Genomic DNA, 14,263 nt, shown 5'->3' with positions numbered 1-14,263 from the left:
TTGCATTGCTCCGACCCTCTACATCAAAAAAATATCTATGAACCTATTCTTGCTCGCTCGAATCTCACCATTAACCTAAGACTTCAACCAAATTCATCTTTTAGTGAACCAAACCAAATAGTCCTAATACAAAATAACTCTGTCCTCCCTCTTAACCTAGTACAACATAACCTTAACATCATTCTAACCATGAAACAAAATAACCCCATCCGCCGTCTAACCCCAAAATAAAATAACCCATTTTTATTCATACTCTAATACAAACCCCACCACCATCTCTCTCCAACCCTAAAATGAAATAACCCCATCCTTCATCCAACCATTATACAAAATCACTCCATCCTCATTCGAACCCCTCACATGAAACAACTGCAATCTCATTCTTGTCCTAAAACAAATTAACCCCATCCTTCCCTCTATCTCAATAAGCAACACACCAAACTTTTGCTTTCATTTAACCCATTCCATGCAGTCATGACCATTCTACTTAGATGTGCAGTCCTCAGTAGGCCGAGGCCATGTGTATCCATGTGTATCCGAATCATCAGGCTGATGGCTTATGTTGAAACTCACTTTTACTGAACCTTCCTTTGTATCCTAAGGCAAAGGCCTAAGCTCACGGTCACTTTAACTCAATCCACCTTCATCATAAACCTGAGGCCTCCTTACAAAGCCACTGTTACTCACTCTTCCTAGATCACATCTGCACTGAACACACTTTCACCGCCATACTTTTTTTACTTACGCTACCTAAATTTACTTACTCTACCCTCGTCTTTTTGCCTTGCTCCGACCCTCTACATCAAAAGTCTAGCTCTGAACCTATTCTTGCTCTCTCGAATCTCACCATTAACCTAAGGCTTCAACCAAATTCATCTTTTTGTGACCAAACCAAGTAGTCCTAATACAAAATAACTCTGTCCTCCCTCTTAACCTAGTACAACATAACCTTAACATCATTCTAACCATGAAACCAAATAACCCCATCCGCCGTCTAACCCCAAAATAAAATAACCCATTTTCATTCATACTCTAATACAAACCCCACCACCTTCTCTCACAAACCCTAAAATGAAATAACCCCATCCTTCCTCCAACCATTATACAAAATCACTCCATCCTCATTCGAACCCCTCACATGAAACAACTCAAATCTCATTCTTGTACTAAAACAAATTAACCCCATCCCTCCCTCTATCTCAATAAGCAACACACCAAATTATTATTTTTAAACTTTTACTTTCATTTAACCCATTCCATGCAGTCATGACCATTCTACTTAGATGTGCATTCCTCAGTAGGCCGAGGCCATGTGTATCCAAATCATCAGGCTGATGGCTAATGTTGAAACTCACTTTTACTGAACCTTCCTTTGTATCCTAAGGCAAAGGCTTAAGCTCACCGTCACTTTAACTCAATCCACCTTCATCATAAAACTGAGACCTTTGACCGCCATACTATTTTACTTACTCTACCCTCGTCCTTTTGCATTGCTCCGACCCTCTACATCAAAAAAATATCTATGAACCTATTCTTGCTCCCTCGAATCTCACCATTAACCTAAGACTTCAACCAAATTCATCTTTTAGTGAACCAAACCAAATAGTCCTAATACAAAATAACTCTGTCCTCCCTCTTAACCTAATACAACATAACCTTAACATCATTCTAACCATGAAACCAAATAACCCCATCCGCCGTCTAACCCCAAAATAAAATAACCCATTTTCATTCATACTCTAATACAAACCCCACCACCTTCTCTCTCCAACCCTAAAATGAAATAACCCCATCCTTCCTCCAACCATTATACAAAATCACTCCATCCTCATTCGAACCCCTCACATGAAACAACTCCAATCTCATTCTTGTACTAAAACAAATTAACCCCATCCCTCCCTCTATCCCAATAAGCAACACACCAAATTATTATTTTTAAACTTTTACTTTCATTTAACCCATTCCATGCAGACATGACCATTCTACTTAGATGTGCATTCCTCAGTAGGCCGAGGCCATGTGTATCCAAATCATCAGGCTGATGGCCAATGTTGAAATTCACTTTTTCTGAACCTTCCAAAGGCAAAGGCCTAAGCTCACAGTCACTTTAACACAATCCACCTCCATCATAAACCTGAGGCCTCGTTTACAAAGCTACTGTTACTCACTCTTCCTAGATCACATCTGCACTGAACACACTTTCACCGCCATACTTTTTTTACTTACGCTACCTAAATTTACTTACTCTACCCTCGTCTTTTTGCCTTGCTCCGACCCTCTACATCAAAAGTCTAGCTCTGAACCTATTCTTGCTCTCTCGAATCTCACCATTAACCTAAGGCTTCAACCAAATTCATCTTTTTGTGACCAAACCAAGTAGTCCTAATACAAAATAACTCTGTCCTCCCTCTTAACCTAGTACAACATAACCTTAACATCATTCTAACCATGAAACCAAATAACCCCATCCGCCGTCTAACCCCAAAATAAAATAACCCATTTTCATTCATACTCTAATACAAACCCCACCACCTTCTCTCACAAACCCTAAAATGAAATAACCCCATCCTTCCTCCAACCATTATACAAAATCACTCCATCCTCATTCGAACCCCTCACATGAAACAACTCAAATCTCATTCTTGTACTAAAACAAATTAACCCCATCCCTCCCTCTATCTCAATAAGCAACACACCAAATTATTATTTTTAAACTTTTACTTTCATTTAACCCATTCCATGCAGTCATGACCATTCTACTTAGATGTGCATTCCTCAGTAGGCCGAGGCCATGTGTATCCAAATCATCAGGCTGATGGCTAATGTTAAAATTCACTTTTACTGAACCTTCCTTTGTATCCTAAGGCAAAGGCTTAAGCTCACCGTCACTTTAACTCAATCCACCTTCATCATAAAACTGAGACCTTTGACCGCCATACTATTTTACTTACTCTACCCTCGTCCTTTTGCATTGCTCCGACCCTCTACATCAAAAAAATATCTATGAACCTATTCTTGCTCCCTCGAATCTCACCATTAACCTAAGACTTCAACCAAATTCATCTTTTAGTGAACCAAACCAAATAGTCCTAATACAAAATAACTCTGTCCTCCCTCTTAACCTAATACAACATAACCTTAACATCATTCTAACCATGAAACCAAATAACCCCATCCGCCGTCTAACCCCAAAATAAAATAACCCATTTTCATTCATACTCTAATACAAACCCCACCACCTTCTCTCTCCAACCCTAAAATGAAATAACCCCATCCTTCCTCCAACCATTATACAAAATCACTCCATCCTCATTCGAACCCCTCACATGAAACAACTCCAATCTCATTCTTGTCCTAAAACAAATTAACCCCATCCCTCCCTCTATCTCAATAAGCAACACACCAAACTTTTGCTTTCATTTAACCCATTCCATGCAGTCATGACCATTCTACTTAGATGTGCATTCCTCAGTAGGCCGAGGCCATGTGTATGGGGAAGGATGGGGTTAATCAGTAGGCCGAGGCCATGTGTATCCATGTGTATATAAAACATCAGGCTGATGGCTTATGTTGAAAATCTTTTACTTTTACTGAACCTTCCTTTGTATCCTAAGGCAAAGGCCTAAGCTCACGGTCACTTTAACTCAATCCACCTTCATCATAAACCTGAGGCCTTTGACCGCCATACTATTTTATTTACTCTACCCTCGTCCTTTTGCCTTGCTTCAACCCTCTACATCAAAAGTCTAGATCTGAACCTATTCTTGCTCGCTCGAATCTCACCATTAACCTAAGGCTTCAACCAAATTCATCTTTTTGTGACCCAACCAAATAGTCCTAATACAAAATAACTCTTCCTCCCTCTTAACCTAGTACAACATAACCTTAACATCATTCTAACAATGAAACAAAATAACCCCATCCGCCGTCTAACCCCAAAATAAAATAACCCATTTTCATTCATACTCTAATTCAAACCCCACCACCTTTTCTCTCCAACCCTAAAACGAAATAACCCCATCCTTCATCCAACCATTATACAAAATCACTCCATCCTCATTCGAACCCCTCACATGAAACAACTGCAATCTCATTCTTGTCCTAAAACAAATTAACCCCATCCCTCTCTCTATCTCAATAAGCAACACACCAAACTTTTGCTTTCATTTAACCCATTCCATGCAGTCATGACCATTCTACTTAGATGTGCATTCCTCAGTAGGCCGAGGCCATGTGTATCCATGTGTATCCAAAACATCAGGCTGATGGCTTATGTTGAAACTCTTTTACTTTTACTGAACCTTCCTTTGTATCCTAAGGCAAAGGCCTAAGCTCACGGTCACTTTAACTCAATCCACGTTCATCATAAACCTGAGGCCTTTGACCGCCATACTATTTTATTTACTCTACCCTCGTCCTTTTGCCTTGCTTCAACCCTCTACATCAAAAGTCTAGCTCTGAACCTATTCTTGCTCGCTCGAATCTCACCATTAACCTAAGGCTTCAACCAAATTCATCTTTTTGTGACCCAACCAAATAGTCCTAATACAAAATAACTCTGTCCTCCCTCTTAACCTAGTACAACATTACTTTAACATCATTCTAACCATGAAACAAAATAACCCCAACCGCCGTCTTACCCCAAAATAAAATAACCCATTTTCATTCATACTCTAATACAAACCCCACCACCTTCTCTCTCCAACCCTAAAATGAAATAACCCCATCCTTCCTCCAACCATTATACAAAATCACTCCATCCTCATTCGAACCCCTCACATGAAACAACTTCAATCTCATTCTTGTCCTAAAACAAATTAACCCCATCCCTCCCTCTATCTCATTAAGCAACACACCAAATTATTATTTTCAAACCTTTACTTTCATTTAACCCATTCCATGCAGTCATGACCATTCTACTTAGATGTGCATTCCTCAGTAGGCCTAGGCCATGTGTATCCAAATCATCAGGCTGATGGCCAGTGTTGAAATTCACTTTTACTGAGCCTTCCTAAGGCAAATGCCTAAGCTCACGGTCACTTTAACTCAATCCACCTTCATCATAAACCTGAGGCCTTTGACCGCCATACTATTTTATTTACTCTAACCTCGTCCTTTTGCCTTGCTTCAACCCTCTACATCAAAAGCCTAGCTCTGAACCTATTCTTGCTCCCTCGAATCTCACCATTAACCTAAGGCTTCAACCAAATTCATCTTTTTGTGACCCAACCAAATAGTCCTAATACAAAATAACTCTGTCCTCCCTCTTAACCTAGTACAACATAACCTTAACATCATTCTAACAATGAAACAAAATAACCCCATCCGCCGTCTAACCCCAAAATAAAATAACCCATTTTCATTCATACTCTAATACAAACCCCACCACCTTCTCTCTCCAACCCTAAAATGAAATAACCCCATCCTTCCTCCAACCATTATACAAAATCACTCCATCCTCATTCGAACCCCTCACATGAAACAACTCCAATCTCATTCTTGTCCTAAAACAAATTAACCCCATCCCTCCCTCTATCTCAATAAGCAACACACCAAACTTTTGCTTTCATTTAACCCATTCCATGCAGTCATGACCATTCTACTTAGATGTGCATTCCTCAGTAGGCCGAGGCCATGTGTATGGGGAAGGATGGGGTTAATCAGTATGCCGAGGCCATGTGTATCCATGTGTATCCAAAACATCAGGCTGATGGCTTATGTTGAAACTCTTTTACTTTTACTGAACCTTCCTTTGTATCCTAAGGCAAAGGCCTAACCTCATGGTCACTTTAATTCAATCCACCTTCATCATAAACCTGAGGCCTTTGACCGCCATACTATTTTATTTACTCTACCCTCGTCCTTTTGCCTTGCTTCAACCCTCTACATCAAAAGTCTAGCTCTGAACCTATTCTTGCTCGCTCGAATCTCACCATTAACCTAAGGCTTCAACCAAATTCATCTTTTTGTGACCCAACCAAATAGTCCTAATACAAAATATCTCTGTCCTCCCTCTTAACCTAGTACAACATAACCTTAACATCATTCTAACAATGAAACAAAATAACCCCAACCGCCGTCTAACCCCAAAATAAAATAACCCATTTTCATTCATACTCTAATACAAACCCCACCACCTTCTCTCTCCAACCCTAAAATGAAATAACCCCATCCTTCCTCCAACCATTATACAAAATCACTCCATCCTCATTCGAACCCCTCACATGAAACAACTTCAATCTCATTCTTGTCCTAAAACAAATTAACCCCATCCCTCCCTCTATCTCATTAAGCAACACACCAAATTATTATTTTCAAACCTTTACTTTCATTTAACCCATTCCATGCAGTCATGACCATTCTACTTAGATGTGCATTCCTCAGTAGGCCTAGGCCATGTGTATCCAAATCATCAGGCTGATAGCCAATGTTGAAATTCACTTTTACTGAGCCTTCCTAAGGCAAAGGCCTAAGCTCACGGTCACTTTAACTCAATCCACCTTCATCATAAACCTGAGGCCTTTGACCGCCATACTATTTTATTTACTCTAACCTCGTCCTTTTGCCTTGCTTCAACCCTCTACATCAAAAGTCTAGCTCTGAACCTATTCTTGCTCGCTCGAATCTCACCATTAACCTAAGGCTTCAACCAAATTCATCTTTTTGTGACCCAACCAAATAGTCCTAATACAAAATAACTCTGTCCTCCCTCTTAACCTAGTACAACATAACCTTAACATCATTCTAACAATGAAACAAAATAACCCCATCCGCCGTCTAACCCCAAAATAAAATAACCCATTTTCATTCATACTCTAATACAAACCCCACGACCTTCTCTCTCCAGCCCTAAAATGAAATAACCCCATCCTTCCTCCAACCATTATACAAAATCACTCCATCCTCATTCGAACCCCTCACATGAAACAACTCCAATCTCATTCTTGTCCTAAAACAAATTAACCCCATCCCTCCCTCTATCTCAATAAGCAACACACCAAACTTTTGCTTTCATTTAACCCATTCCATGCAGTCATGACCATTCTACTTAGATGTGCATTCCTCAGTAGGCCGAGGCCATGTGTATGGGGAAGGATGGGGTTAATCAGTAGGCCGAGGCCATGTGTATCCATGTGTATCCAAAACATCAGGCTGATGGCTTATGTTGAAACTCTTTTACTTTTACTGAACCTTCCTTTGTATCCTAAGGCAAAGGCCTAACCTCATGGTCACTTTAACTCAATCCACCTTCATCATAAACCTGAGGCCTTTGACCGCCATACTATTTTATTTACTCTACCCTCGTCCTTTTGCCTTGCTTCAACCCTCTACATCAAAAGTCTAGCTCTGAACCTATTCTTGCTCGCTCGAATCTCACCATTAACCTAAGGCTTCAACCAAATTCATCTTTTTGTGACCCAACCAAATAGTCCTAATACAAAATAACTCTGTCCTCCCTCTTAACCTAGTACAACATAACCTTAACATCATTCTAACAATGAAACAAAATAACCCCAACCGCCATCTAACCCCAAAATAAAATAACCCATTTTCATTCATACTCTAATTCAAACCCCACCACCTTCTCTCTCCAACCCTAAAACGAAATAACCCCATCCTTTATCCAACCATTATACAAAATCACTCCATCCTCATTCGAACCCCTCACATGAAACAACTCCAATCTCATTCTTGTCCTAAAACAAATTAACCCCATCCCTCACTCTATCTCAATAAGCAACACACCAAACTTTTGCTTTCATTTAACCCATTCCATGCAGTCATGACCATTCTACTTAGATGTGCATTCCTCAGTAGGCCGAGGCCATGTGTATGGGGAAGGATGGGGTTAATCAGTATGCCGAGGCCATGTGTATCCATGTGTATCAAAAACATCAGGCTGATGGCTTATGTTGAAACTCTTTTACTTTTACTGAACCTTCCTTTGTATCCTAAGGCAAAGGCCTAACCTCATGGTCACTTTAACTCAATCCACCTTCATCATAAACCTGAGGCCTTTGACCGCCATACTATTTTATTTACTCTACCCTCGTCCTTTTGCCTTGCTTCAACCCTCTACATCAAAAGTCTAGCTCTGAACCTATTCTTGCTCGCTCGAATCTCACCATTAACCTAAGGCTTCAACCAAATTCATCTTTTTGTGACCCAACCAAATAGTCCTAATACAAAATAACTCTGTCCTCCATCTTCACCTAGTACAACATAACCTTAACAGCATTCTAACAATGAAACAAAATAACCCCATCCGCCGTCTAACCCCAAAATAAAATAACCCATTTTCATTCATACTCTAATACAAACCCCACCACCTTCTCTCTCCAACCCTAAAATGAAATAACCCCATCCTTCCTCCAACCATTATACAAAATCACTCCATCCTCATTCGAACCCCTCACATGAAACAACTGCAATCTCATTCTTGTCCTAAAACAAATTAACCCCATCCTTCCCTCTATCTCAATAAGCAACACACCAAACTTTTGCTTTCATTTAACCCATTCCATGCAGTCATGACCATTCTACTTAGATGTGCAGTCCTCAGTAGGCCGAGGCCATGTGTATCCATGTGTATCCGAATCATCAGGCTGATGGCTTATGTTGAAACTCACTTTTACTGAACCTTCCTTTGTATCCTAAGGCAAATGCCTAAGCTCACGGTCACTTTAACTCAATCCACCTTCATCATAAACCTGAGGCCTCCTTACAAAGCCACTGTTACTCAGTCTTCCTAGATCACATCTGCACTAAACACACTTTCACCGCCATACTTTTTTACCTACGCTACCTCAATTTAATTATTCTACCCTCGTCCTTTTGCCTTACTTCGACCCTCTACATCAAAAGCCTTGCTCTGAACCTACTTTTGCTCACTCAAATCCCACCATAAACCTAAGGCTTTAACTAACTTCACCCTTCTGTGACCCAACAAAAAAGGCTTGTGGGAGAGCCTAACCGTATGCCTGGTTATATATACTAGACAGCTTTCATTACAAAGATCAGTTGTGTAATTCTAGGGTTTAAGTCAACCCTAGTATGGTTTCCTGCCTCACTCTTCCCCACCTGTAAGGCTGATCTCCTCTGGACTGGTCTTTCACAGGTGATGTGCAGCTTCATTCATCCCACTTAGCACTACAAGCCCACTCTATACAGTTAGTATGGCACAGTATTTTAGTTTGCTGCTCTGTCCCTGAATCCTAGTACACTATACCAATTAAATGCAAACAAACAATTAAGTAAGTTGATTTACATACATACATCAGTAAGTAGGTAACAATAAAGGCACTCTCCAATAAATAATAATAATAATAATAATAATAATAATAATTAGTATTATAACTTACTTGGTTCTTGAATAAAACTGCTCTTTGGAAGAAACCGTGGGTGGCTCTTAAAAGAGCCGTTGGGTTTGGATTATGCCGCTATCACTATTTACTTGGAGCTCGTGTACTTGGTGACGGCTTTTGTGCCCTCGGACACGGCGTGCTTAGCCAACTCACCGGGAAGGAGCAGACGCACAGCAGTCTGGATCTCCCTAGAGGTGATAGTAGAACGTTTGTTGTAGTGAGCCAAACGAGAAGACTCACCGGCGATGCGCTCGAAGATGTCGTTCACGAACGAGTTCATGATGCCCATCGCTTTAGAGGAGATTCCAGTGTCAGGGTGGACCTGCTTCAGCACCTTGTACACGTAGATGGCATAGCTCTCCTTCCTGGACTTTCTGCGCTTCTTGCCGCCTTTCCCGGCCGTCTTGGTCACGGCTTTCTTGGATCCCTTCTTGGGCGCGGACTTAGCTGGCTCAGGCATACTGCTCCTCGTCGAGTAAGACTGAAGAATGAGGGGGAGGCGAGAAGCTCCCACATTATTTAGACTCTAGCATTTTAATTAGACGAGGTACCGCCTCCAGAATGCCGTCAAACGACCATTGGACAACAAATTGTCCGCTCTCTTCTTGCCAACCCCCCACCCTTCATTCCCCTCCCCTCCCCTCCCCTCCCCTCCCCTCCCTATTCTCCTCCTCCCTTCCCCCTCCCCAGAGCAGCATTCTCTTTGTTCGCCTACCCGCGCATTTTTACCCACCGTGCAGACGGCACATTATTTTTCGCCACAGCGGCGTTGACGGCGATATTCTGAATTTATTCAAACGTTTAATCAACGCATACGGGGGAAATTGAAAACTATATGTATTCTTCATATATATAAAATTAGCTTCTTAACCGGGAGATTCATAACCACCATCATTGACTATATTGGAACAAACAAACAAATATGATTCTTGCAACATTCTATCCCGCGCATTCTTAATCTACAGGGCTGTTTTTCTGTTTTTCGGCACAGCGGCTTTGACGGCGATTTTTTTTCTATCAGGATTTATTAAGACATATAGTTCGGATTTAACCAACGCACACGGGGGGCAAAATGGAAAACAATACATATATACAGACATATCTATTATATGTATATATACACATGTATTCTTCCGGTATATTACATTTTAATACAGAGTATGCGGGAGATCGACTGCCTTATTTGATAACAAACTAAGAATAGAAACAGGCTCTTTTGCTGGATTTGTGGGTGGCTCTTAAAAGAGCCGTTGTGTTTAGAGCTGTTCAGGCCGAGCGTTTAACCTCCGAATCCATACAGAGTGCGTCCCTGGCGCTTCAGGGCGTACACCACATCCATAGCGGTGACGGTCTTTCTTTTGGCATGCTCAGTGTACGTGACTGCGTCTCTGATCACGTTTTCCAAGAACACTTTGAGCACACCGCGGGTCTCTTCGTAGATCAGACCGGAGATACGCTTGACGCCACCACGACGAGCCAGACGGCGAATAGCCGGCTTTGTGATACCCTGGATGTTATCGCGAAGCACTTTACGATGACGCTTGGCGCCTCCTTTCCCAAGGCCTTTGCCGCCCTTTCCTCTACCTGACATCCTCGCTGCTTCTTTTCCCAGTCGACGAGAAGAGAATCTATGAAGCTGGGGAGCCAGAGACACGCCTGTTATACTCCTCTATAGGACCTAAATGAAAGCAAGGGAACCGAGCGACGTCACAGTACATTAGCTCCGCCTCATACTCTGTACGTGTGCAGAACGCTTGTTTTGCTGTACAGCGACTCAAACATGCCTAGACCACTCAAAGATTGCACATAAAGCCACTGAGTGGGTAGCCATACAAAATACAGTATATTAATATTAATTCGGAATTAAATATTAATTCCGTACCCTCTGGATGTACTCATGTTCAAAATTCAAAAAAGTGCTCTTTTTGGATTTCATGTGGATTTCATTAACATGTGGTGTACATGGGGGGGGGAAATCAATAGTCAAAGTCAAGCAATAATAGCATCACTTCTCAATGCATTTGCAGCATGTCTTCCTTCTACTGCTTGTAGTTTCACAGTCTGGCCACACAATGGCATCCAGACTCCAAGTGTTCTAAAAAGGAATAAACTAATAATAGTAATAATAATAACGCAGCATACTTTGGATCATGCATAACCTTCACTCTGAATACTTTAACTCATCATGATTTAGCTTCGAAACCTACAGCCTAGCTCCAGACCTGCTTGACCTTATAATTAAAAAGTAAGCTAAACTATAATTAGGAGCTAAAATCACTTCTGAAATAGCTTGGTCTTATGGCGAAATCTTAAAATAAATAAATAAATAGCTGAATGAATTAATAAAATTCAGTGACCTAGGCTTAAGATGAACTTACAGTGACTCAAAGTAGGCTCATACACAGCCTCTGACTCCTTTTCACGAAATTTGAAGTGCATAGGGGCCATGTGACCTTTCTAAATAAACATTTATGCACCGTTTTCTTAGAAAGATTACACACTTGACATTATTATTGTTATTATTGTAGTAATTGATTGTGTGTTTTACCATCCTAAACCGCACTCCAGTACTCTCTAGTGCACTAGGTGAGTATAGAAGCCGTTTTTTCGTGACATCGTGCACTCCACGTGGAGTCGTTTCGGCAACTAGCTAACGAAAATAATCTTTTGTAAACAAAACACTAGCTAGCAAGCTACACAGGCTGCCCAGCTCTGAAAACCAGAAGATAGGCTGCTGGTAGCCGGGTTTAAGCACGACTGTTTCTCCCTCACTTGCTCCAAATAACAATATAGAGAACTACGCACGTGTCCGTAATATCGTTATTTCTGTGATTAATTTTAAGACACCTAGCCATCATGCTACTCTCCAAGGTGGCTTCTCGGTTTCAACCACGACAGTAAACGTATAAATGTTGCTGTATACACCGTTTCATAATAAAACTTGACTGACTCGAGCGAGTGTGTATTTATCTGACAGGTATTTACACTCGCTGGCGTATGTTATTGTTTGTACCATCCGAGTTAGCTAGCATGCTAATCGCTTTGTTAGCTCATGTGTGGACCTGAAAAAGCAAGTTAACTCAAATCACTCAACAGCCACAAATCACGGCTGTATTGCGTACTTTTATGCTACAACCCCGCATGTGGTACTGCACTGTGGTCAACAAATAATGACCCCTCATAATTAGGCTCATATTTGCGCTTTACTGTTTATGCTAGCCGCGTTAGCCACGCTGCTAATCGCTAAGCTGGCTCCAAGCTATGTACAACTCCACACATAGATCCAGCAACGGCAGTTCTACATCAATTTGCTGTGACTGGGTGTACAACTTTAGGCTCTCGGCAAAATCGAGTTATCGGATATCATTATCTACTTCATTTTTGGCAAGTTAGCAAACGTTATCGTGCTAACAACGACACACCGGAGCTAACCAGGGTCCAGTAGTGTAAGGACTAAAAAAAACGACGTTTCACATGTATGAACATTAAAAGTAGCTAACATATGTCTTAACACGACAAATACCTCGGTCAGCCCTCTGATGGCTGTCGCCATGTGCGCCTCGGTCTCGTATACAACAAAGTCACACTACATCACGCCATTCTAACGTGCGCAGCGTTTATTACACACACACACACATGACAAAATTAGTCCTTCCTCAATGCACCTGAATATAAATCACATAAATGGCTATTTAGTACTAGGGTTACGACCTTGCAAGCATAAAACAAGCACCCACGAAGATCACCCCACTACTGTACACCATGGCACACGGTTTACTTTTTACTGTGACTGGACGTGCAGTTATCGGATTTCATCATTAGATGAAGATAGATAGATAGATAGATAGATAGATAGATAGATAGATAGATAGATAGATAGATAGATAGATAGATAATCAATAAAACGTCATCTTTCGAACTTGTAGTTAGGCATCATGGGAATTGTAGTCCTTGATCTTGACACTACAGGATAAAGACAAATCGTGTCATTGACACATTGATATAAAGACGTTTAAAGAAACACACAAACCAGTACAGGGTTTGTATTTTCTGTCAGAATGAATGAGTATGCATAAAGCAAGCCATATGTCTACAAATGCATGTCTCTCTCTCTCTCTCTCTCTCTCTCTCTCTCTCTCTCTCTCTCTCTCTCTCACAAACCACCACTTTAATATTTTTGCACATAAAGTAAATTGAGGCCAACTTAAACTAAACCCACACCATTTGGATTCCTCAGGTTTCCACTATACATCTTCTAATAACAGCCATATTGGTTAGCAGTTAGTGGAAGAGAAAGGAAGGAAAGAAATTGTGGAAAGCAAAGTATGTTGCAGTTAGTGGATGATAAAGCCTTAGACATATGTTGCAGTTAGTGGATGATAAAGAAATTGTGGTGATATAAAGTAAGTGTAAAGCTCATGATGAACTCAGGGTGAGTGGAAGCAGTTTGGCTTGACCTACCCTTTAGGATTCTGATGGAGTTTCAGGGCTAAGCTTTAAGACTGTGGTCGTAGTACGTGAATGGAGCGTGGATGCCATCTGGTGGTCAAAATGTAAATCTGCAAAATATAAAAAATACATATTTTTTTTTTGGTCCACAGAGACATTTAAAGAAGCAAAATCAGAAAGAGGAGAAAGAGTTAAATTTGAGAAGCACAAAAAAGCTAATTCACAAGTGAGTACGGCTGACTTTTGATACACCTTTGTTAGCACTTTTGTGTTAATTTGTTACTTACCTATGCCTTGAAGAAAGTCTCTGACCTTGCAGGTTAAAATGATTTTTTGCGCTTTTGGTGCATCCGCTTTCCAATTTTTAGCTTTGCCCCACTTGCCTCCAGCTCTTCAGCCAGGTCTTGATAGCAGAGCGGTGTTCTTTATTGATTTATGATTATTATGTT

The 14,263-nt window shown here is 40.9% G+C and overlaps 2 protein-coding genes across 2 annotated transcripts; both read right to left on the bottom strand.

The window, feature by feature from the left end:
- Window positions 1-9,450: 9,450 nt before the first annotated feature.
- Window positions 9,451-9,825, bottom strand: LOC140546857 (histone H2B). The gene has a single exon (XM_072670278.1). The coding sequence runs from the start codon at window positions 9,823-9,825 to the stop codon at window positions 9,451-9,453; it is 375 nt and encodes a 124-aa protein (XP_072526379.1).
- An 819-nt stretch (window positions 9,826-10,644) lies between these two features.
- Window positions 10,645-10,956, bottom strand: LOC140546858 (histone H4). The gene has a single exon (XM_072670279.1). It carries the CDS (start codon window positions 10,954-10,956, stop codon window positions 10,645-10,647), a length of 312 nt encoding a protein of 103 aa, XP_072526380.1.
- Window positions 10,957-14,263: the final 3,307 nt, after the last annotated feature.

The sequence above is a fragment of the Salminus brasiliensis genome, chromosome 24 (assembly GCF_030463535.1).
Source record: "Salminus brasiliensis chromosome 24, fSalBra1.hap2, whole genome shotgun sequence".
In the NCBI taxonomy this organism is placed as follows: domain Eukaryota; kingdom Metazoa; phylum Chordata; class Actinopteri; order Characiformes; family Bryconidae; genus Salminus; species Salminus brasiliensis.
The sequence above is the reverse complement of the archived record's forward strand: the minus strand, read 5'-3'. Positions and strand labels throughout refer to the sequence as shown.